Source organism: Oncorhynchus masou, chromosome 6 (assembly GCF_036934945.1).
Source record: "Oncorhynchus masou masou isolate Uvic2021 chromosome 6, UVic_Omas_1.1, whole genome shotgun sequence".
Taxonomy (NCBI): Eukaryota; Metazoa; Chordata; class Actinopteri; order Salmoniformes; family Salmonidae; genus Oncorhynchus; species Oncorhynchus masou.
Genome location: NC_088217.1, coordinates 30,205,282 through 30,231,276, shown reverse-complemented (window position 1 = coordinate 30,231,276; position 25,995 = coordinate 30,205,282). Strand labels below are relative to the sequence as shown.

At 48.5% G+C, this 25,995-nt stretch overlaps 1 protein-coding gene across 1 annotated transcript in view; it reads right to left on the bottom strand.

Moving 5' to 3' along the window:
- The window catches only part of LOC135541877 (inositol 1,4,5-trisphosphate receptor type 1-like), a 187,051-nt gene extending 175,187 nt beyond the window's left edge, over nt 1–11,864 (bottom strand). Inside the window, exons 1-3 of the mRNA XM_064968332.1 lie at nt 11,636–11,864; nt 9,782–9,898; nt 2,826–2,896 (exon numbers count right to left, since the gene is read on the bottom strand). Of these exons, the coding sequence (XP_064824404.1) occupies nt 2,826–2,896; nt 9,782–9,873 (163 nt within the window). The 5' untranslated portion in view covers nt 9,874–9,898; nt 11,636–11,864. The remainder of the gene's footprint in view (nt 1–2,825; nt 2,897–9,781; nt 9,899–11,635) is intronic.
- Nucleotides 11,865–25,995: the final 14,131 nt, after the last annotated feature.

Here is a 25,995-nt window from a genome sequence, read left to right as displayed (position 1 = left end):
CATGCATTTCCAAATCAAATGTTATTGGTCACATACACGTGATTAGCAGATGTTATTGCGGGTGTAGTGAAATGCTCCTCTCTCCTTTATTCCTTTCTCCAGCATGCTGACGGGCTGTCAATTTAGTGAAATATGTTTCAATGTGAAAACATGTTACTATCAATGTTCACAAACAGATTTCAATTGGTTTCCTAAATTTAGTACTGGGTAGCTGCAGGAACAAGGTTGGAGAGCACATGGCAGAATATCACTTGTTGGGGCAGTGACAGCATGCTCCTCAAACAGGAATATCACCTGTTGGGGTAGTGACAGCATGCTCCTCAAACAGGAATATCACCTGTTGGGGTAGTGACAGCATGCTCCTCAAACAGGAATATCACCTGTTGGGGCAGTGACAGCATGCTCCTCAAACAACAGGAATATCACCTGTTGGGGTAGTGACAGCATGCTCCTCAAACAGGAATATCACCTGTTGGGGCAGTGACAGCATGCTCCTCAAACAACAGGAATATCACCTGTTGGGGCAGTGACAGCATGCTCCTCAAACAACAGGAATATCACCTGTTGGGGCAGTGACAGCATGCTCCTCAAACAACAGGAATATCACCTGTTGGGGCAGTGACAGCATGCTCCTCAAACAGGAATATCACCTGTTGGGGTAGTGACAGCATGCTCCTCAAACAACAGGAATATCACCTGTTGAGGCAGTGACAGCATGCTCCTCAAACAACAGGAATATCACCTGTTGGGGTAGTGACAGCATGCTCCTCAAACAACAGGAATATCACCTGTTGGGGTAGTGACAGCATGCTCCTCAAACAACAGGAATATCACCTGTTGGGGTAGTGACAGCATGCTCCTCAAACAACAGGAATATCACCTGTTGGGGCAGTGACAGGAATATCTCCATGACTCCTCAAACAGGAATATCAGGAATATCACCTGTTCAAACAACAGGAATATCACCTGTTAGTGACAGCATGCTCCTCAAACAACAGGAATATCACCTGTTGGGGTAGTGACAGCATGCTCCTCAAACAACAGGAATATCACCTGTTGGGGTAGTGACCATGTTCAAACAACAGGAATATCACCTGTTGGGGTAGTGACAGCATGCTCCTCAAACAACAGGAATATCACCTGTTGGGGTAGTGACAGCATGCTCCTCAAACAACAGGAATATCACCTGTTGGGGTAGTGACAACATGCTCCTCAAACAACAGGAATATCACCTGTTGGGGTAGTGACAGCATGCTCCTCAAACAACAGGAATATCACCTGTTGGGGTAGTGACAGCATGCTCCTCAAACAGTGGTTGATGCGTGGAGTGAAATAAGTGTTGTATTCATTTCTCAGCTGCTACAAAACAGAGGGCGCACGGCCTCCACTTGCTATTTGAGTGCATACAGGTGATTTGTCTTTTTTCCCTGCCCCTGTTCACGCCCGTTTGATAATGGGCCTTTCTTAACCTAAACTAATTTAAAAATATGATCAATTGAGGAGAGAACAGCTGTCCACCCTGAGGCAAGAGAACAGCTGTCTACCCTGAGGCAAGAGAACAGCTGTCCACCCTGAGGCAAGAGAACAGCTGTCCACCCTGAGGCAAGAGAACAGCTGTGAGGCAAGAGAACAGCTGTCCACCCTGAGGCAAGAAACAGAGTGCAAGCTTTTTTTGTGCCACTTTTTCAAACATCAGTAACGTGTAGTCATACGATGTAGCCCCTATGTTTTGATTTCTAAGACATTCGAAGGTTTGTATCCTTCACAACTAAAGTTGCCAAATAACTCTTAATGTAGCATATAGGACCTGTTTTAAATTATCACTTTATTACGCTCAACATTTCCATTTCATATGTGCAGTCACTGTAATGGGAAAAATATCCGTTCTATTTTATTCAGCTAAGTTCAATTTTATTGTTCTTACTATAAAATCATATCAAATAAAATAATGGCACAGGACTTAGGCATATCTTGTCAGCTAAATTAACTAGCCTGCAGCCTATGGCATATCCATAGCCAGATAACATAGTTGGCCAACTCCTATTCTGTTCTTACGAAATACATGTTCTTCATATCATAATGTTTCTTTAGACATGTCTAAAATAAATAATGGATTTATTGTATGTTAAATTGACTTATTATACTTTTTTAAATGTAGATGCTCCAAATGCTCTCATCAGCTTATTCGTGTGGAGGCCTGGAAATGCTAAACGAGTATGTTAATTAATGATCAATTACCGTGAGAACGTGAGTCTTTTGCATGACAACAACTGGCTGACAACATTTCATGAGCACCACAGCCTTAGTCACAAGTTCAGTTGTACTTCCTGTGACAGAGCTATATATATATATATAGAGCAACTGCAAAACCCAGAGAAACATCTTCCTTCATGGGCCTCAATATGTTCACAGCCTCACAACATAGGAAAGAAACACAAACACACACTGATAAAAAACCCAGATACAAGCGTCACACACACAGATACAAGCATCACACACACAGATACAAGCGTCACACACACAGATACAAGCATCACACACACAGATACAAGCATCACACACACAGATACAAGCATCACACACACACACACAAGCATCACAGACACACAAGCATCACACACACACACACATCAAAGCGAGCTGTGCTTTTTGAAGTCCATGCGGACAGGAGTGATAATGGCTATAGCACCATAGAAACTCAGTGTAACACAATAAGAAACATATTCAGTAGAACACACTGTGTAAACGGGCAGGATTTACTGAGGTGATGTGATGCTGCGTGAGCTGCTATAGTAGAATGAGATGGGAGTATACCATTCTCTTACCTCTGAACTTTTTGGGGGGGTTGTTCAGGTCCCCTGTGTCGGGCTGTACCACACAACGGTCATCTACCAGCCTGTGGAGGGAAGACACAATGACACGTCAAGTCAGAAACACACAGATAGTCAACCACACACCCTTCACATGCAAATAAACTTGAACAGTTTCAACATTATAAATGTGCACCACACATACAAATCTGCAAGCACATAGCTTTCTTTATTTTTCATATATAAGCCCCAGGCTCCAAACAAATGTGTACCCCTTTCCACAAGGGTTATTCATTCTAGGTTAGGGTATATCTGGAAGAAACCAGCATCTTTTCAAATTGAAGGCTTTTATTTCAACTCATTGTTTCACAATAAAACCCTCCATTACATCCAAGCCCATTGACCGCCTGAGACCTTGTAATAAAGCACCACGTACACCCATAAAAAGTACACTGTTTTTTCATAACACTTAACCACAGAGCTCTGTTTATTTTGACTCCCTCAGTCACTATATTTAGACCAATCACATACTTGTGGTTACACCACAAGGTTTCTTGTATCGCCGTGGCCCTTCTACAGTCCACCAATTATGAGGAAGAAATGAGAGGATTAGCTGGCCACTGCTTGTGGGCGAACTGACTAGCATTCCTGCCGCTGACAAATTTAGTTTTCTACTGGCTCATAATAACGGCTGCCTGGACCCCAGCCAGATACCACATCCATCCCAGTCATGTTCCTGTGGAGTTTACACACACACAGTCAGTCGTACTACACATGGACCTGTCTGCACCAGGGATACACCGCTCTGAAAATGACATAACACACTGAAGCTCCAGTCTACAGTGTCTACCTCCGCAGAGCATTATACAGCATTGCTATACTGAGCATCTGATTCTGTCCGTCCGTCCCCGGTCTCTGTCCGTCCGTCCGTCCCTCCCCGGTCTCTGTCCGTCCGTCCCCGGTCTCTGTCCGTCCGTCCGTCCCCGGTCTCTGTCCGTCCGTCCGTCCCCGGTCTCTGTCCGTCCCGGTCTCTGTCCGTCCCGGTCTCCGTCCGTCCCCGGTCTCTGTCCGGTCTCCCTCCCCCGGTCCGTCCGTCCGTCCCGGTCTCCGTCCGTCCGTCCGTCGGGGTCCGGTCTCCGTCCGTCCGTCCGTCCCCGGTCTGCCTGTCCGCCCGTCCGCCCGCCCCCGTCCCGCCTCGCCCCGCCCGCCTCCTGGGCCTGCCTCGGGCCTTTGCCCGTCCGGCCCGCCCCGCCCGCCCGGCCGCCCCCCGGGGCCCGGCCCGTCTGCCTGCCGCTGGGGCCCGGCCGCGGGGCCCGCTCCGCCTGTCCGGTCCATCCGCCCGGGGCCCGCCCCGCCCGCCTGGGGTCTGCCTCCCCGCCCCCCCGTCTGCCTGGGGTCCGGCCCGCCCGTCCGCCTGCTGGGCCCGTCTGCCGGGCCTGCTGCGCCCGCCTGCGGGGCCCGCCCGCCTGCCTGGGGTCCGGGGGCCCGCCGCCCGCCTGCCGGGTCCGCCCTCCGCCTGCCTGGGTCCGGCCTCCCCCGCCCGCCTGCTGGGCCCGGCCTCGCCCGTCCGCCCGCCCGGCGGGCCGCCCGCCCGGCCCGCCTGCCTGCCCCCGCCCGGCCCCCCTGCCCGGCCTGCCCGCCCGTCCGGCCCTACTGCCCGGCCCGGGTCCGGCCCCCTACTGCCCGCCCATTATACCTGCCGGCCCGGCCCCTGCCCCCCTCGGCCTTGCCCGCCGCCCGCCCTCCCGCCCGTCCGCCTGCCCCCGCCCGCCCCGCCTGTCCGCCTCGGCCCCTGCTGGGTCCGGGCCTCCGCCTGCCGCCTGCTGGGTCTGCCGCGCCCGCTGGGTCCGCCTCCGCCTGCTGCCGGCCGGGGCCTGCCTGCCTGCTGGGTCCGCCTGCCGCCTGCCTGCTGGGTCTGCGGGCCCGCCCGGCCCGCCTGCTGTGGGTCCGCTCCGCCTGCGGTCCGCCCCTGCCCGCTGGGTCCGGGGCTTCGCCTCCTGCCCGCCCGCCTCCGCCCCGCCCGCTCCGGCCCTACGCCCGCCTGCCCGGTTCCTGCCTGCCCGGGTCCGCCCGCTCCGGGTTCACGCCTGCCTGCCCCGGCCCACTGCCGGGCCCCCATTGCTGAGTATCTGGCCCCGCCCGGCCCGCCTGCCCCGGCCTTGCCCGCCCGCCCCCTCTCGGCTTTGCCCGCCCGCCCGCCCCGCCCGCCTCGCCCGCCTCCCGGGCCCGCCCGCCCGGCTCCGGCCTCCGCCTCCTGGCCGGGCCCGCTCCCCGCCTGCCCGCTGCGCCCGCCTCGCCCGCCCCGGCCCCGCCTGTCTGCCCGCCGCCCGCCCGCCCGCCCGCCCCGGCCCCGCCCGCGCCTGCCTGCTGGGTCCGCCCCCGCCCGCCTCCGCCCGCCCTGGGCCCCGCCTCGCCCGCCCGCCTGCTGCTGGGCCGCCCGGCCCCGCCCGCCCCGCCCGCCTGCTGCCCGGCCCGCCCCGCCCCCCGCCCCGCCCGCCCGCTCCCTGCCCGCCCCGCCCGCCCGCCCCCGCCCGGCCGGGCCCGGCCGCCCCGCCCGCTGCTCCGGGCCGCCTCGCCCGGGCCGCCGGGCCCGGGGCCCGCCCGCCCGGGCCCTGCCCGGGGCCCCCGCCCGCTCGCTCCGGGCCGCCCGCCCGCCGTCCGCCGCCCGCCCGTCCGGCCCGTCCGCCCGCCGTGTCCGCCCCCGGGCCCGGCCGCCCGCCCTGGCCCGTCCCGTCTGCCTGCCCGCCCCGCCCGGGCCCGTCCGTCTGCCTGGCCCGCCCGCCCGCTCCTGCCTGTCCGGGCCGCCTGCCTGCCCGCTCCCGCCCGCCCGGGCCCGCTCCGGGCCGCCCGTCCGCCTGCCGGGCTGCCGCCGCGCCCGCCCCCGGGTCCGCCCGCCCGCCCGCCTGCCCGGTCCGCCGCCCGCCCGCCCGCCTCCCCGCCCGGCCCGCCCGTGGCTGCCCGGCCCCGCCCGTCCCCTGCCCCGCCCGCCCGCCTGCCCGGCCGCCCGCCCGCCCGCCCGCCCGCCCGCCCGCCCCGCCCGTTCTGCCTGTCTGTCCGCCCCGCCGCCCTGCCTCCGGGGCCCGGCCCCTGCCCCGCCCTGCCCGGCTCGGCCGCCCGCCCGCCCGCCCGGGCCCCCGCCCGCCTCCGCCTGCCGCCCGGCCCCCGCCGGGGCCGCCCGCCTATTGGGGTCCGGACGCCCAGTGTCCGGCCTATCCGCTCCGCCCGGCCTGCCCCGGCTCCCGCCTCTTCCGCCCCGCCCGCCGGGGGCCTCCGGCCCCAGTCCGCCCTCCCGCCCGCCCGCCGCCGCCCCGGGCCCGTCCGGGTTCGGGCCCCTCGCCCGCCCGTCGGGGTCCGCCCCCGCCCGTCTGCCTGTCTGCGGGTCGCCCGGGCCTGCCGCCTCCGCCCGCCCGCCTCCGGGGTCCGGACTCTGCCGCCCGGGCCCGCCGCCCGTCCGGGCTTCTGCCTGGCCGCCCGGCCCGGGCCCGGCCCGCCTGTGTGGCCGCCCGTCCGGCCTGGCCGCCCGCCCTGCCCGGGTTCGGGGCCGCCCGCCTGCCTGGTCCGGGCCCGCCGCCCGCCCGCCGCCCGGGCCCGGGTCCGGGTCGCCTGGGTCCGGCCGCCCGGGCCCGCCCGCCCCGGGCCCGGCCGCCCGCCCGCCCGCTCCGGGCCCGGCCGCCCGCCCGGGCCCGCCCGTCCGGGTCCGGACTACCGCCCGCCCCGTCTGCATTCCGGGTCGGACTACCCGCCCGCCCGCTCCGTCCGGGTCCGGGTTCGGCTCGGGCTCCGTTCCGTTCCGGGGTCCGGGACTACTCGCCCGGCCTTCCGCCCGGGTTCGGGACTCACCGCCCGGCCTGCCTGTTCCGGGTTCGGGACGCCGCCCGCCTGGGCCCGTCTCCGCTCCGGGGGTTCGGGACCCCCACCGTCGGCCCGCCCCCGCCTCCGGGGTTCGGGACCCCCCGCCCCGCCCCGCCCGGGCCCGGACTACCGTCCGCCCGCCCGCCCGGGGTTCGGACGCCACCGCCCGCCCGGCCCGCCCGGGCCGGACTTCACCGCCCGCCCGGGCCCGGGGGCCGGACTACCGCCCGCCCCGCCTCCGGGCGGGACTTACCGCCCGTCCGCCTGGTCCGGACTTCCCGCCCGTCCGTCCGGCCCCGCCCGGCTGTCCCCGCCCGGGTCCCGTCCCCCCGCCCGTCCCGGTCTCCGCCCGTCCTGCCCTCCGCCCGGTCCCAGCCTCCCGCCCGCCCCGCCCGCCGGCCCCGGCCCCGCCCCCGTCCGTGGGGGTCCGCCGGCCCCGTCCGTCAGGGGTCCGCCGGCCCCCGCCCCGCCGGGTCCGCCGCCTCCGCCCGCCGGGTCCGGCCCCTCCGTCCGCCGGGTCCCCCCCTCCGTCCGCCGGGGTCCGGTCTCCCTCCGTCCGCCGGGGTCCGGTCTCCCTCCGTCCGCTGGGGTCTGGTCTCCCTCGTCCGCCGGGTTCCGGTCTCCCTCCGTCCGCCGGGTTCCGGTCTCCATCCAGTCTCTAACTCAGTGGAGGCAGTGAGGTCTCTTTCTGCTGTCTCAGCCTGATCCAATTTTCAAGAGCAGCAAGAGGGGGGTGTCCAGGGATCCTGAGCCTCTAGCCAGCACTAGCATTACTAACCATCCCCCTTGTAAATCACATGTAAACAGAATCAAACCAACAGTTGATGGCTCGTCTTCGCAAACTGGAATAAATACACTTCAAATACATCGTCTGCGCAGCAGAGAGCATGCAATATAATCAATGTATAGACAAAGCAAATAAGACAAGAAGTGTGGCAGAAGCACATTAATTTAAATACAAATCTTTTTTTATTTAACTAGGCAAGTCAGTTAAGAATAAATTCTTATTTTACAATGACAGCCTACCTTTTACAATGACAGCCGGCCTAACCCATCCCCTAACCCGGATGATGCTGGGTGAATTCTGCGCCGCCCTATGGAACTCTCGATTACAACCGGTTGTGATACAGGCCAGGATCGAACCAGGGTCTGTAGTGACGCCTCTAGCACTGAGATGCCTTAGACCGCTGCACCACTCGGGAGCCCAAAAGTGTTAATAATGTTATGGCATGGCTTAGTCACTGTGCGGAGTACAGTGCACACTATGCACACAGTGAGAAGTAGCACAGATCTGGATAAAATGGACCAAAATACATGACATTACAAATACAAGAGTCATACACTATGACATTCCCCTACATGTTATCTTGACCCAGAACAATAACCAAACCTGCATCGAATCCATTATAACTGAAGTTAGGTGAGATTGATGGAGAATACAATGGACTGTACAGTCATGGCCAAAGGTTTTGAGAATGACACAAATATTAATTTCCACAAACTTTGCTGCTTCAGTGTCTTTAGATATTTTTGTCAGATGTTACTATGGAATACTGAAGTATTGTTTACAAGTCCCTGATGTTTTTCCTGGAGACAAGTGGCGTCTTTGCTGCCCTTCTTGACACCAGGCCATCCTTCAAAAGTCTTCACCTCACTGTGTGTGCAGATTACAGGTCGACCGATTATGATTTTTCAACGCCGATACCGATTAATGGAGGGCCAAAAAAGCTGATACCGATTAAATCGGCCGACCTTTTATTTGTAATAATGACAATTACAACAACACTTAAAAATCATACAATGTGATTTTCTGGATTTTTGTTTTAGATTCCGTCTCTCACAGTTGAAGTGTACCTATGATAAAAAATTAGACCTCTACATGCTTTGTAAGTAGGAAAACCTGCAAAATCTCCCCACTGTATCTTTAGTAACTGTGGGAATATTTGCTGGTGTTTTTATAGTGTTTGTATAGTCTAATGTCCAATTTGTATTTTTATTTGCTCAGAAAAGCAGGCTGCTAGTTGGGGAACCCTGTTGTAGGAGAATTCCTGTGGAGTGTGTTTACGTGTTCTCACTGGTATTATGACCCTATATAAATGTTTTCTCTTGCTCATACACAAACAGAACTAATCATTGTGTGTCCAATATTGTCTATGGATCACCAACAGTCTACACATACCATACACAGGCATCCTCCCTACCTTTCTCCATCTGGGTTAAATCCTTTCTCCCTCCCTCCCAGACACATCTCTCGCACACAATCACACCTTATCATTGTGTGTTAATTAGTTCCCGACTATTTCCCATTCTTCCCAGTCTACATACCATCATGGTCATGGAGATACCCAGGACCAGACTCCCACTTCAAAGGGCTTAGTTTGACCAGCTCTGTTCTTTGAGAAAAGTGGAAATGTCATTTACCCTTCCAAACCACTTTGTATCAGTGGCCCACAGATGGCAGAGGGGCCCCTGAGCAGCACACACACAGCTCTGTGTGCCAGTAACACCCTGCCATAATAACACTAACTTTCAGACTCACAGGCCACACTACCTCTCCTGTGATTCATCTCCACAGCATTCCTCTCTCAAACCCGCACTCATCTTACGATTGGGGACTCACCCCACCACTACAGACTAAAGTCCTTTATATATGCACTGCAGAGCTTTGAAGGCAGTACCTTAATGACCTTCTCACGTGTACATGAAGCTATGAATTTACCCTTATAGGGATAGCTCCCTCCACAATTAAAGTTTGTCATGCATGTGCAGACCTCAAAAGTGCCCTAATGTCCAGGTGAGTTCATGTCCCATGGCATCTGCTGAGTAGATGCAGCTATATTCCTCCATTCCAAATGATTGGGAAATATATAGGCACCATCTAAAATTATTACATTAGACCAGGGCAGTTCAATGTCTGGGGTCAGTCTGGGGAGGGCCAAAACACTTGGTTTAGGGACTGATTAATTAACACCAGGTAGAAACAAAAAACAAGTGTTTCTGCACTCCAGGACCGGAATTGACCAGCCCTGCATTAGAAGACCTATGTTACCACCATTGCCATTCATTTCCAGTAAGTGATAATTGCTAAAGGAGGGAAGGGATAGGTGAACTTAACTCACCCCAGAGTGCTGATGAAACCGTTGGTGGAGCCCTCTGCATACAGGGAGCAGATGTCCCCGATGTGCAGAAAACTGGACATCTTATCTGACATGTCTCACACACACACTGGTCCACACCTGGAGGAGAGTAGAGACAGGAATTTTACAATCATATAAAGAGAATCACAACACACACTAACAAATGACTACAGGGCCTGAGTTTTCCCAGACCTGGGCAGCTCACACAGTCAGGAATAACCATAAGAGTGACATTTTGTGCATCTTCACTTTGTCATATCATCCTCCTAACCCTGTAAACTGTAAAGACATTACAGTCCTGCATATATAAATGACTGTTTATTTGCATTACAAATTAACAGGGAATCAATTCAAACCGGGGTAAAATTGTAACATGTATCTTGGAAACACAAGGCCTTGCCATCAGTAGATTTCACATTCCAACATCCACCTTGGATTTCCTTATATTACATTATTCTAATGAAGCAGAACGTTGGTTTCCCAGTTCTAGTGAGGTGATTTGGAACAGAGGAAACCCGGAGCGAAAGGGAGCAGGAGGTTTTGCATGGGGCCAGGCACTATCTGATGCTCCAGCCTGGTGTAGCTGGGTGAGGGGTAAACAGTTAATGATTAGGAGAGGCAGAGAGAAACAGGAAGAACATGCAGCTCTATGTAGTATACCTGCTCTGGCCTATAGGGTGGAAGGAGCGTTAGACCAGTCAGTTCACAGTGTTTTATTGGAACACTGATCCAGGCTGGGTTACAAGCCAGGTTGGATTCCACCCCCCTTTCAATTCAGGGAATGAAAATGGCCCTTACTTTGTATTGGACTTGAACTGAATTATAAAAGGACTGACCCCAACCCTGATTAGAATACAATGAATGAGGCCATGACTATTGGGGTGAAACATGGTCTAGTGCATGGTTACTGTACTACAGGTGTTACAGTGCATAGTGAGTAAAGCAGTGTCCTGTGCTGTGTTGTTTAGAGCCTAGAGCCCAGTCGATTTCCTGATCACTTAGTCTCGTGTTACCATACTCCCCATGTCACGCTCACCACGAACAGCGAGGATGCCTGGAAACTGAGGCTACAGACCACTTGACCTGTCCAGGAAAAACTCCAGACCCTAATTGTAGGCTGTCATTGGGGCTTAGAGCTGTTCCTGTTCATGTGACTAGTAAAGAAAAACTCCTGGAACATATTGTACCTCCTGAGTCACATTGGTGACATTTGTGTCTTTCAGAACCAAATGACAGGCTACTAAACTTGCACAGAAGGAGCTCTATCTACACATTTGCATTATTTGCCTACACTGCGACATCATCCATTAGAGTACATCACATATTTTCAGACCTATGTGGTTTTGAACATACTCAAGGAAAATAAACATGGAGATCAATTCACCCCATCATACCACCTCAAAACCACATAGCCAAACAATTAGTAGGCAACAGTAACTCCTGACATAGGCTCCTGTAATTTATGTCCATCAACATGATGCCCAAGTCAATGGGTAAATTGTCAGCATCAAATCCATGACCATGTTTAGCCCATTTTAGGTAGCCTACAAATCCCTTCCAATTTCACTGAACTTCATCACATCCCGAGACGAGTTGCCTAATAAATCAGGCTCTGATACCAGTTTACTAGTCTCATAGCCTTTCGAATCCGAGTGTGGAAGTTTGTCTCTCATCTCGGGAAAAAAATGTGTTTCACCAGCGTCAGTGGAAAAAAAATCATGACTGCCCGTTCATGATGACAGATACATTTCTGCGCTTCTTCCCTCGCCACAAGTAATACATATTTAACAGGCGGGGATGCTACCCAAAACTGTACAGAGTTGTGCTAAACTTTACCTTCGCTGTGGTAAGTGTTTGGGAACGACGCGAGCGGCTGGGTCAACGGGACAGCATTACAGCGATATACCGCTTTCAGCTCATCTATAGCACCAGATCCCGTTAGCGAGTTGAGTCCGATTTCTTTTCTTTTTTTTCTTCTTTTTTTTATTTATTTTTTACCGCTAATCACCCTGCCATCCGTTCGTTTACTACGTGAGCGTTCGTCCCCGCTCGAAGCTCTGGTGCCTCTCAGAAAACACTGGTCTCTGGGAAATGATGTTTATGGAATGGTTCTTTCAGATAAGTAACAAGGCATAAAGCACATTTATGACTACAACTCCCACAGTGTGGTGGAGCGTTGCACGGAAACTTCTCCATCCAAACTTTAGACAAATTGCTGAAGGAAGTGACATTGAATGTTCGATCAAGAAATGCGCTCACACATGCTTTTATGCCACACATTGATCAGGTTTGACCTTTGTTGATGGCAACACAACTAAGACCAATAATACATTATATACAAGTAGCTATGAACGAAATGGGTTATGAGTAACTGCTGCCTTGTACGGCTCGTTTACTCTACCCGGCATGTACACTACCAAGCGGAAAATTGCCGCTTAGTCCGCCCAGTGCTTGGCAGCATAAGTTCGAGTGTGCGTCAAGAATTCAGCATAGCAAGTTTGTAAGAAGGTTTGGTTATTAATAATTGGGTAAATAGTTCAATAGTAATATGCTTTAAAACGCTCTGGTGACAAACAAACTTTGCTGCCCTGTTTACAATTGTCCACATGGCTGGAAGAAGCTATTCAAGTAAGTATATACATTTTGAAAATGGTAAAAGAAACTGTGTTATTAGCTAACTAGCTAGCAGGCTAACTCAAATGAGTTGCTAAATGAGCTTTCTAGCTATCTAGCCAACTTTACATACTGTATAGATAGCTAGCTAAGTAAAATAAACATCACCAGCTACTAAACTTCATATTAGCTACCTATCTTGATATATTGATCACTGTAAAAAAAAAACAACTCCAAATGCATTTGTAGGTAACTAGTTAACAGCCATGGAGGAGGGTGAAAGTATAGTAGCCCCAACTGTCAAAGTGAGTAGGCTATTCTGGATAGGGCCTGTACTTTTGTGTAGTTCCAGTCCCTAGGAGTGAGGACAGAGATAATAGTAACATAATATTCAGTGCTATGTAATTTGATTACAATGAAGTCTGTTTCTTGTGGGGTTCTGTCCTCAGATAAAGAAGGCTATGAAAGCCTGTCCCAATGAAGAGCAGTGGTTCTCAGTCCTAGTGACTCAAATAGGTGTACATTTTTGTTTTTGCCTTAGCACTGCACAGCTGATTCAATTAATCAACTCCTCAAGCTTCAAGTGGTGTTTATGTATTCATTTGTGATGCTATCCTTGATATGATCTTATTGTGTGTGTGTGCACATGCATCTATCAATCAAATGTTATGTTGATTTGTTATAAGGGATATTATACTTCAGTAATCCAGTTACCTGGGGAAAGATTATTGGAATCTGTATGGGTAGCTGGACAGGTAGGATGACTGACAATAGTGAAGGCGAGCAGGTGGTCACAGGTCTGGTGACAGAGGAATGGATGAGACTGAGGCAGGAATTTCTTTAACCACAGTGGTATATTTACTGGGTAGGTTGTCTGTGCTGCATAACAACGGAAACAGAATAACATAATCAAATTCAAATCAGAAAGTCAAATCATTCTCATTATTAACAGAATGAGGTAATTCCGCAATAAGGTTCCGTAGGAAATTGAATATGAAGCAGAATGGAGTCATTTAGGATCATAACCATTCATCATAGTCATGAGAAGGATAATGCATATAAATTGATCAGTTATCAGTTATTCAATCTAATCTCCATCAGTTTGATATCAGAATTTATCAGTTCAGCAAACAGTTACGTTTAATATTTCATCCTTTCAGGTTTGTCTTCATATGTACATGTAATTTCATTACATATTAACCATATATTAATGGCATAACTGGCCTGAGATGATCTGTAGGGCTGTGATAATTGTCTATTTACATAACACAATTGGTTTGAAGCGTGCACTCCAAGCCGCTCTCTGCGGTAATAACTCTTAATCAATAACTGATGGCCCGGTCCCCCGATCGCAACAGATAGTTCAGATGAAAGTTAACAGATTCGGTGGACTTACGTTGATTCATGGACGCACAGACTGTCTGGATTAGACAGGGTTGAGAAAGCAGTGAGGTCGGGCGGTGGCGATTTCCTCCTTTTAATGAGTTGATCAGTCGGACATTTCCACCTGACCTAATTAAAGCACCCCTGGCCCAGCTGAGCAAGTGGCCATGAATTAAAGGACGATTCCCCCAACTCCATGGGCCTTTTTACACCTGCTGATGTAAAAGTCTAATAATGACATTATCGTACATATTCCTACAGATACCTTGCAACTGGAGATTCTTTCAAAAAGATTGCCTACATTTACTAATAAGGGCACTACAAGGTAGGGTGACCAGGGCCATCTGGGGCTGCCTCCTGGAGGAATTCAGGCGTGTGAAGGCTGTCCTGCAAAACTTCATGAGGATGGACATAAGGACCAGGAGGGGATCTGCAGCTCGCTACTGTGTGCCAGAGTCTGGAACTCTGCAGGACGTTTCAAGGATGGGGTCCAACAATGCAGCGAGGCAATCCATGTGCGGACATCTTCACCTCCTACTACTTTGAAGAGAGTGCTGTTCCCTGGCAACACCATGACTACACTATGCACAACCAAAGGATCTTAAGAGCCATCCACATTGCAATAAGAGTATTCTTCCATTTACTTAGCTATGTCAACTGCAGTTATTCAATTCTGTTTCTCTCCCTTTGATTTCTACTTCTCAGGTGAGAGTGCTGTTTAGGTAAGGGTGTGATGTCTGTACAAAAACTAATTTAGAAAAATTAGACACCCTATAACCCACACACACACTCATGTATCAATCTGATTGATGGATTGTGTTGTGCGCTAAGCAGGCTCAGGTGTATAACTGGCTCCTTCCACCTTCAAATGATAGGCAAGAGGGCCAACTATGGAGAGTAGTAAGACACTTTCTATAACTACGCTATATTGTTTGTCCTTGTGTGTCCGTTCATGTTTATCAGTATAAAGTACTTTGCAGCCACTTAGTGTGGACACCAGGTGAGGCCACACACACAGCTTCCTGTTGAACACTGTCTCTTTAACCACCTTATTTTCTCAATAAGTCTCTCTCCTTCACTTCATCCCTCTCCCCTTCTCCCTAAATTCTCTAGGTTATATCAGCTGTGTCGGTAAACACCTCCCGTATCTGAACTGGCTACATAGAGGGCACAGCATGATCAGAGGTGAGAGGTCACTTGGTCAGGTCAACAGGAACTATTATTAAAGGGATACTTTACATTGAAATACAGATAGAGATGTAGTAGTCCCAGAGTTAATGATCCAAGGTCAGTTTTGCATTTCCCCACCTGATGATTATGATGACTGACAGTGTTATAATAAAAAAAAGAGGCTTAAACATGCTCGCTCTTATCTGCCGGTATGTTTTGATGTGAGAGAGGATGCCAACCCCCAGTCCTGTCATCGCCACCTCACCCGCTCTTAAGATAACCTTCGGGCCAACTGGGAGCCCAAGGCTGTTAGGAGACACCACTAGACACTATTATCTAATTGTGATGAACTGAGAGAATATTAGGCACTGTGATTCTTTAATCATATGTGGAATTCCCTGCTCCTATGTTCTTACTTCTTTCCTTTTCTGTCTTTTACACCATCTCTCGCCACCTCTTTCTTACTCTGTTTTTATAATGCACAGCAGATGTGCATGGCAGTACAGATTTAACATGTATTTCTAATATTTATAATGCATTTATTTATAACACTTGGATAATTAGCTTCTTTCAATAAAGCGTTTCACATTCTATATTGGTTGAAATTAAGTCTCATTTGATGAAATACTACACCTATCATGTTTCAGATCAATGCAGATGAAGGAAATTAGATATTGAGATTAACTGGTTTGAGTATTTACATGATGTAGTGTACTGTTTTTTTTTTTAATTCTATTTCTGTATATATGAATTACAAATCAGCCTTTAACCAGTTAAATCATATTTCTAGTCTGTTGCATAGTTACAATGTGTAACCATGGATGTCCCAAGACCAAGATTGGTAAACACTGTTGATGTGTATAATTGTAATACATACAAGCTGACACAGCATCATTCAAAGACTGAAATTTGATACTCCTTGAATTGGATATGACTGAAAAATAATCTCAGACATGCGTACCTGAACTGCACCTTTTATTTGCCAAGGTAGAGTACATGATCAGTGAATATATTACATGTACAGGCTGCAATGTGGGTAATAACTACATGTATATTAAACTCAGCAAAAAGAGTAACTTCCCTTTTTCAGGGCCCTGTCTTTCAAAGATAATTCGTAAAAATCCAAATTACTTCACAGCTCTTCATTGTAAAGGGTTTAAACACTGTTTCACATGCTTGTTCAATGAACCATAAATAATTAATGAACTTTCACCTGTGGAACGGTTGTTAAGACACTAACAGCTTACAGACGGTAGGCAATTAAGGGAACGGTTATGAAAACTTAGGACACTAAAGAGGCCTTTACTGACTGGAAAAACACCAAAAGACAGATGCCCAGGGTCCCTGCTCATCTGTGTGAACGTGCCTTAGGCATGCTGCAAGGAGGCATGAGGACTGCAGAAGTGCTCAGGGCAATAAATTGCAATGTACGTACTGTGAGACGCCTAAGACAGCGCTACAGGGAGACAGGACGGACAACTGATCGTCCTCGTAGTGGCAGACCACGTATAACAACACATGCACAGGATCGGTACATCCAAACATCACCTGCTGGACAGGTACAGGATGGCAACAACTGCCCGAGTTACACCAAAAATGCACAATCCCTCCATTTTTTTATTTTACCTTTATTTAACCAGGTGGCTAGTTGAGAACAAGTTCTCTTTTGCAACTGCAACCTGGCCAAGATAAAGCAAAGCAGTGTGACACAGACAACACAGAGTTACACATGGAGTAAACCATAAACAAGCCAATAACACAATAAACAAGTCAATGACACAGTAGAAAAAAGAAAGTCTATATACAGTGTGTGCAAAAGGCATGAGGAGGTAGGCAATAAATAGGCCATAGGAGTGAATAATGACAATTTAGCAGATAAACACTGGAGTAAATGATAAATGAGCAGATGATGATGTGCAAGTAGAGATACTGTTGTGCAAAAGAGCAGAAAAGTAAATAAAAACAGTATGGGGATGAGGTAGGTAGATTGGGTGGGCTATTTACAGATGGACTATGTACAGCTGCAGCGATCGGTTAGCTGCTCAGATAGTTGATGTTTAAAGTTGGTGAGGGAAATAAAAGTCTCCAACTTCAGCAATTTTTGCAATTCGTTCCAGTCACTGGCAGCAGAGAACTGGAACGAAAGGCGGACTAGAAAGCCTATTCTAGATTTTATTTTATTGGAGATGTTTAATATGAGTCTGGAAGGAGAGTTTACAGTCTAGGCAGACACCGAGGTATTTGTAGTTGTCCACATATTCTAGGTCGGAACCGTCCAGGGTGGTGATGCTAGTCGGGCGGGTGCAGGCAGTGAACGGTTGAAAAGCATGCATTTGGTTTTACTAGTGTTAAAGCACAGTTGGAGGCCACGGAAGGAGTGTTGTATGGCATTGAAGCTCGTTTGGAGGTTAGCACAGTGTCCAAGGAAGGGCTAGAAGTATACAGAATGGTGTCGGCTGCATAGAGGTGGATCAGGGAATTGCCCCGAAGCAAGAGCGACATCATTGATATATACAGAGAAAAGAGTCGACCCGAGAATTTAACCCTGTGGTACCCCCATAGAGACTGCCAGAGGTCCGGACAACATGCCCTCCGATTTGACACACTGAACTCTGTCTGCAAAGTAGTTGAACCAGGCGATGCAGTCATTAGAAAAACCAAGGCTATTGAGTCTGCCAATAAGAATACGGTGATTGACAGAGTCGAAAGCCTTGGCCAGGTCGATGAAGACTGCTGTACAGTACTGTCTTTCATCGATGGTGGTTATGATATCGTTTAGTACTTTGAGCGTGGCTGAGGTGCACCCGTGACCTGCTCGGAACCCGGATTGCACAGCGGAGAATGTACGGTGGGATTCGAAATGGTCAGTGATCTGTTTATTAACTTGGCTTTCGAAGACTTTAGATAGGCAGGGCAGGGTGGATATAGGTCTGTAACTGTTTGGTTCTAGGGTGTCACCCCCTTTGAAGAGGGGGATAACCGCGGCAGCTTTCCAATCTTTAGGGATCTCGGACGATACGAAAGAGAGGTTGAACAGGCTGGTAATAGGGGTTGCAACAATGGCGGCGGATAGTTTTAGAAAGAGAGGGTCCAGATTGTCTAGCACAGCTGATTTGTACGGGTCCAGGTTTTGCAGCTCTTTCAGAACATCTGCTGTCTGGATTTGGGTGAAGGAGAAGCTGGGGAGGCCTGGGCGAGTAGCTGCGGGGGGGGGGGAGCGGAGCTGTTGGCCGGGGTTGGAGTAACCAGGAGGAATGCATGGCCAGCCGTTGAGAAATGCTTATTGAAATTTTCGATTATCATGGATTTATCAGTGGTGACCGTGTTACCTAGCCTCAGTGCAGTGAGCAGCTGGGGGGAGGTGCTCTTATTCTCCATGGACTTTACAATGTCCCAAAACCTTTTTGGAGTTAGAGCTACAGGATGCGAATTTCTGCTTGACTGTCCGCAATAGGCTGAGAGAGGCAGGACTGAGGGCTTGTAGGCCTTTTGTAAGGCAGGTCCTCACCAGACCACCGGCAACAATGTCGTCTATGGGCACAAACCCACCGTCGCTGGACCAGACAGGACTGGCAGAAAGTGCTTTTAACTGACGAGTCGCGGTTTTGTCTCACCAAGAGACAAAGCGTAACACCGAGGCCTGTACTCTGGAGCGGGATCGATTTGGAGGTCAGCATCATCGGACTGAGCTTGTTGTCATTGCAGGCAATTTCAACGCTGTGCGTTACAGGGAAGACATCCTCCTCCTCCCTCATGTGGTACCCTTCCTGCAGGCTCATCCTGACATGACCCTCCAGCATGACAATGCCACCAGCCATACTGCTCGTTCTGTGCGTGATTTCCTGCAAGACAGGAATGTCAGAGCCTGGATCTCAATCCCATTTAGCACGTCTGGGACCTGTTGGATCGGAGGGTGAGGGCTAGGGCAATTCCCCCCAGAAATGTCTGGGAACTTGCAGGTGCCTTGGTGGAAGAGTGGGGTAACATCTCACAGCAAGAACTGGCAAATCTGGTGCAGTCCATGAGGAGGAGAAGTACTGCACTGCAGTACTTAATGCAGCTGGTGGCCCCACCAGGTACTGACTGTTAATTTTAACTTTGACCCACCCTTTATTCAAGGACACATTATTCCATTTCTGTTCGTCACATGTCTGTGGAACTTGTTCAGTTTATGTCATAGTTTTTGAATCTTATGTTCATACAAATATTTACACATGTTAAGTTTGCTGAAAATAAACGCAGTTGACAGTGAGAGAATGTTTATTTTTTTTGCTAAGTTCATGACTTATATCCTTGGCACAAAGTTATATTATATTCTACTCAATCCATGGGCTTCATTAATGCCATTTAGACTGGTTTTTGAAGTTGATACAACTGGCTATGATAGCTGAGGTTCATAGCTAGGTTCTGAAATAATATGTATACCAAATGTTTGGGTCCATACACAGATTGGCTACATAGCTAGCTACACATCCATAGGCATACAGGTATTTTTTATCCTACACTGCACAATGAGCAAGAACTTAGCTAGCTAGCTACGTTATTTCATCTATCTGCATTGCATGGCAGCAAGGCAAGCTTACAAAATTGTACATTAGATTTGCAGTAAATGCTTTAGCTTGCTAGATTCTTTACATTCACTGTTTCACAAGAGCCTGGTTTGCAGGTTTTCTCAGGAGTCCCTAAAACATTAAACACAAATTACAATTTCATACTCATGTCACAACACCCATAAAGCTAGTTAGCTAGCTGGCTAATGTTAGCTAGTCAGCTACCTTGCTAAATAGCCAATTTTGTAAATGAACTTAATGACCAAGAAAAATGCATAATAGTTTGTCTCTACATTAACTAACATATTCCTATCAACTGTACAATTTTGCATTACTCCCATTAACTAACATATTCCTCTCAACTGTACATTTTTGCATGACTTGTTATGACATTGTAACTACTTACATTTGCTCCCATCCTACTATTTTTGTCAGCCATCTTTGCTGAAGAAAGTCTCAAGTGATGGGTAGCATAGTGTCAAATTCGTCACGGGAACCACTCGACGATGATTTGTCATTGCCCAGCCGTTGCAAAACGTACACTATGTTCCGAAAATCTCAATGTACAGTGGTGTCAAGGTTAGGTGAAGGGTTAGCTAAAAGGGTTAGCTAACATGCTAAGTAGTTGCAAGGTAGTTAAAAAGTAGTGAGTTGTTGAAAGTGGCAAAAGTTGTTTATATTTATTATGGATATCCATTAGCTGCTGCCAAATCAACAGTTTATACAATTTTTTAAAAATTCACAGATTCCATAACACACTGTGTGCCCTCAGGCTCCTACTCCACCAATACCACATATCAACAGTACTAAATCCATGTCTATGTATAATGTGTGTGTCTGTGCCAATGTTTGCTTTGCTTCACAGTACCCGTTGTTCCATAAGGTGTTTTTTAATCTTTTTTTTAATCTAATTTATGATTCAGTTACTTGAGTTGTAATAGAGTTCCAAGTTAGTCATGGCTCTATGTAGTACTGTGTGCCTCCCATAGTCTGTTCTGGACTTGGGGACTGTGAAGAGACCTCTTGTGACATGTCTTGTGGGATATGCATGGGTGTCTGAGCTGTGTGCCAGTAGTTTAGACAGACAGCTCGGTGCATTCAACACCTCTGATAAATAAGTAGTGATGAAGTCAATCTCTCCTCCATTTTGAGCCAGGAGAGATTGACATGCATATTATTAATATTAGCTCTGTACATCCAAGGGCCAGTGTGCTTCCCTGTTCTGAGCCAAGTCCTTTTTTTTGTGGCACCTGACCACACAACTGAACAGTAGTCAAGGTGCGACAAAACTAGGGCCTGTAGGACCTGCCTGGTTGATAGTATTGTTAAGAAGGCAGAGCATCGCTTTATTATAGACAGACTTCTCCCCATTTTAGCTACTACTGCATTAATATGTTTTGACCATGACAGTTTACAATGTAGGGTTACTCCAAGCAGTTTAGTCATCTCAATTTACTCAATTTCCACATTATTTATTACAATATTTAGTTGAGGTTTAGGGTTTAGTGAGTGTTTTGTTCCAAATACAATGCTTTTAGTTTTAGAAATATTTAGGGCTAACTTATTTTTGCCACCCTCTCTGAAACTAATTGCAGCTCTTTGTTGAGTGTTGCAGTCATTTCAGTCACTGTAGTAGCTGACGTGTATAGTGTTGAGTCATCCGCATACATAGACACTCTGGCTTTACTCAAAGTCAGTGGTGTGTCGTTAGTAAAAATTGAAAAAAGCAAGGGGCTTTTCCGAAGCTACCCTGCGGAATTCCTGATTCTAAATGTGTTTCTTGGCCCAAACAAGTCTCTTCTTATTATTGGTGTCCTTTAGTAGTGGTTTCTTTGCAGAAATTTTACCATGAAGGCCTGATTCACGCAGTCTCCTCTGAACAGTTGATGTTGAGATGTGTCTGTTACTTGAACTCTGAAGTATTTATTTGGGCTACAATCTGAGGTGCAGTTAACTTGAATGAACTTATCCTCTGCAGCAGAGGTAACTCTGGGTCTTCTGTTCCTGTGGCGGTCCTCATGAGAGCCAGTTCCGTCATAGCGCTTGATGGTTTTTGTGACTGCACTTGAAGAAACTTTCAAAGTTCTTGAAATGTTCCGGATTGACTGACCTTCATGTCTTAAAGTAAAGATGGGCAGTTGATTCTCTTTGCTTATTTGAGCTGTTCTTGATGTAATATGGACATAATATGTACATCTCTACAAATGTATTTTGTAGTCATTTAGCACTTCTTTCTATTTCTCTATGAACTAGTTCAGCAGGAAGAGGTTGTGGGAGTCGCCTTAATTGCTGAGAGAGAAAGAGCGAGAGAGAAGGCCTGGTATGTGTAAACTGTTGGTGATCCGTAGACAATATTGGGGTGCATATTCAGTTGAAGTGGGGGCCTGGGAGAGGAGAGTGTGTCAGAAGTGGAGACTAAGCATAAACACTGCTCGCTTAGGAATGTAAGACTTTCCCCTTTTGTACTGAAGTAGTGTTTGTGTGTAGAAGCATGCACATTTGCGTGGTGCACACTCGGACTGACCACCAAGACATCAGTTCCTGCCGAGTTGTGCTCCAGTCTACCTGTGTCATATAGCAGCTGATGTTTAATACAGAAATATCAAACTTACATCAGTATTCACACCCCTGAGTCAATACATATTAGAATTACCTTTGGCAGCGATTTCAGGTGTGAGTCTTTCTGGGTAAGCCTCTAAGAGCTTTGCACACCTGGATTGTACAATTTTTGCCGATTTTTATTTTATTTATTTATTTTTATATACACTGCTCAAAAAAATAAAGGGAACACTAAAATAACACATCCTAGATCTGAATGAATGAAATATTCTTATTAAAAACTTTTTTCTTTACATAGTTGAATGTGCTGACAACAAAATCACACAAACAATTTCAATGGAAATCAAATTTATCAACCCATGGAGGTCTGGATTTGGAGTCACACTCAAAATTAAAGTGGAAAACCACACTACAGGCTGATCCAACTTTGATGTAATGTCCTTACAACAAGTCAAAATTAGTGTGTGTGGCCTCCACGTGCCTGTATGACCTCCCTACAATGCCTGGGCATGCTCCTGATGAGGTGGCGGATGGTCTCCTGAGGGATCTCCTCCCAGACCTGGACCAAAGCATCTGCCAACTCCTGGACAGTCTGTGGTGCAACGTGGCGTTGGTGGATGGAGCTAGACATGATGTCCCAGATGTGCTCAATTGGATTCAGGTCTGGGGAACGGGCGGGCCAGTCCATAGCATCAATGCCTTCCTCTTGCAGGAACTGCTGACACACTCCAGCCACATGAGATCTAGCATTGTCTTGCATTAGGAGGACCAGGGCCAACCGCACCAGCATATGGTTTCACAAGGGGTCTGAGGATCTCATCTCAGTACCTAATGGCAGTCAGGCTACCTCTGGCGAGCACATGGAGGGCTGTGCGGCCCCAAAAAAGAAATGCCACCCCACACCATGACTGACCCACCACCAAACCGGTCATGCTGGAGGATGTTGCAGGCAGCAGAACGTTCTCCACGGCGTCTTCAGACTGTCACGTCTGTCACGTGCTCAGTGTGAACCTGCTTTCATCTGTGAAGAGCACAGGGCGCCAGTGGCGAATTTGCCAATCTTGGTGTTCTCTGGCAAATACCAAACATCCTGCATGGTGTTGGGCTGTAAGCACAACCCCCAGCTGTGGATGTCGGGCCCTCATACCACCCTCATGGAGTCTGTTTCTGACCGTTTGAGCAGACACATGCACATTTCTGGCCTGCTGGAGGTCATTTTGCAGGGCTCTGGCAGTGCTCTTCCTGCTCCTCCTTGCACAAAGGCGGAGGTAGCGGTCCTGCTGCTGGGTTGTTGCCCTCCTACGGCCTCCTCCACGTCTCCTGATGTACTGGCATGTCTCCTGGTAGCGCCTCCATGCTCTGGACACAACGCTGACAGACACAGCAAAACTTATTGCCACATCTCACATTGATGTGCCATCCTGGATGAGCTGCACTACCTGAGCCACTTGTGTGGGTTGTAGACTCCGTCTCATGCTACCACTAGAGTGAAAGCACCGCCAGCATTCAAAAGTGACCAAAACATCAGCCAGGAAGCATAGGAACTGAGAAGTGGTCTGTGGTCCCCACCTGCAGAACAACTCCTTTATTGGGGGTGTCTTGCTAAATGCCTATAATTTTCACCTGTTGTCTATTCCATTTGCACAACAGCATGTGAAATTTATTGTCAATCAGTGTTGCTTCCTAAGTGAACAGTTTGATTTCACGGAAGTGTGATTGACTTGGATTTACATTGTGTTGTCTAAGTGTTCCCTTTATTTTTTGAGCAGTGTATATATTTTTTAATGTGTCAACTCTGTCAAGTTGATTGTTGATCATTGCTAGACATCCATTTTCAAGACTTGAAATAGATTTTCAATACCGTCTTGGTAAGCAAATCCAGTGTATATTTGGCCTTGTGTTTTAGGTTATTGTCCTGCTGAAAGGTGAATTCATCTCCCAGTGTCTGTTGGAAAGCAGACTGAACCATGTTTTCCTCTATGATTTTGCCTGTGTCTAGCACTACTCCATTTATTTTTATCCTAAAAAAACTCCCTAGTCTTTGCCGATGACAAACATACCCATAACATGAAAATATGAACAGTGGTACTCAGTGATGTGATTTGTTGGATTTGCCCCAAAAACACTTTGTATTCAGTACATAACTAATTTCTTGACACGTTTTTTGCAGTTTTTCTTTAGTGCCTTATTCCAAACAGGATGCATGTTTTGGAATATTTGTCATTCTGTACAGGCTTCCTTCTATTCACTCTGTCATTTAGGTTGGTATTGTGGAGTAACTATAATGTTGTTGATCATTCTCACTTTTCTCCTATCACAGCCTTAGCGGTTTTAAAGTCACCATTGGCCTGATGGTGAAATTCAGGCTGTAACACAACAACATGTGGAAAAAGTCAAGGCGTGTGAATACTTTCTGAAGGCTCTGTATATTGCTAAAGGACCATATGTTGTTATTATTAACCATAAACCTGGTTGTGTGTTCAGGCTGGACCATCCTGTGCTGCATGTGTCATGGGGGGGATGGTCTGGCCTACTGCTCCTGGACCCACAAGAGACTGAGTGGGAGTACGCCTGCAGATGTGGCATACAGAACAGGTAGTGTTGTGGTGTGTGTATGTTTAACTTCTCTGGGAAATGTGGGACGGTAGCGTCCCACCTCGCTAACAGCCAGTGATATTGCAGGGCGGCAAATTCGAAACAACAGAAATTAAAATTCCTCAAACATACAAGTATTTTACACCATTTTAAAGATAAGCTTTCTTGTAAATCCAGCAACCGTGTCCGATTTCAAATAGGCTTTAGGGCGAAAGGACACCAAACGATTATGTTAGGTCAGCACCTAGTCACAGAAAACCATACAGACATTTTCCAGCCAAGGAGAGGGCTCACAAAAATCAGAAATAGCGATTAAATGAATCACTAACCTTTAATGATCTTCATCAGATGGCACTCACAGGACTTCATGTTACACAATAAATGTGTTTTGTTCAATAAAGTTAATCTTTATGTCCAAAAACCTCTTTGAAATTGGTGTGTTATGATCAGAAATGCATTGTCTGAAAAAAACATCCGGTGAAAGTGCAGAGAACCACATCAAATTACAGAAATACTCATAATAAACATTGATAAAAGATACAATTGTTATACATGGAAATATAGATAAACTTCTCCTTAATGCAACCGCTGTGTCAGATTTCAAAATGGCTTTATGGCGAAAGCACAACTTATGATTATGTTAGGTCAGCGGTAGTCACAGAAAAACTTCCAGCCATTTTCCAAAGAAGGAGAGGTGTCAGAAATAGCGTTATAAATATTCACTTACCTTTGATGATCTTGATCGGAATGCACTCCCAGGAATCGCAGTTCCACAATAAATGTTTGTTTTGTTCGATAAAGTCCATAATTTATGTCCAAATACCTCCTTTTTGTTTGCGCGTTTAGCCCAGTAATCCAAATGCATAATGCGCGATCACTTGTTCAGACTAAATGTCAAAAAAGTTATATTACAATTCGTAGAAACATGTCAAACGATGTATAGAATCAATCTTAGGATGTTTTTAACATAAATCTTCAATAATGTTCCAACCGGAGAGTTCCTGGAACACAGCTACCTCTCACGGGAGCGCACGTGATCAGCTCATTGCACTCTGCCAGACACCTGGTTGAAACAGCTCTCTTTCTCTCCCCGTTCACAGTAGAAGCCTCAAACAAGGTTCTAAAGACTGTTGACATCTAGTGGAAGCCTATAGGAAGTGCAATATGACCCCATAGACACTGTATATTCGATAGGCAACTACAAACCTCAGATTTCCCACTTCCTGGTTAGATTTTTTTCTCAGGTTTTTGCCTGCCATATGAGTTCTGTTATACTCACAGACATCATTCAAACAGTTTTGGAAACTTCAGAGTGTTTTCTATCCA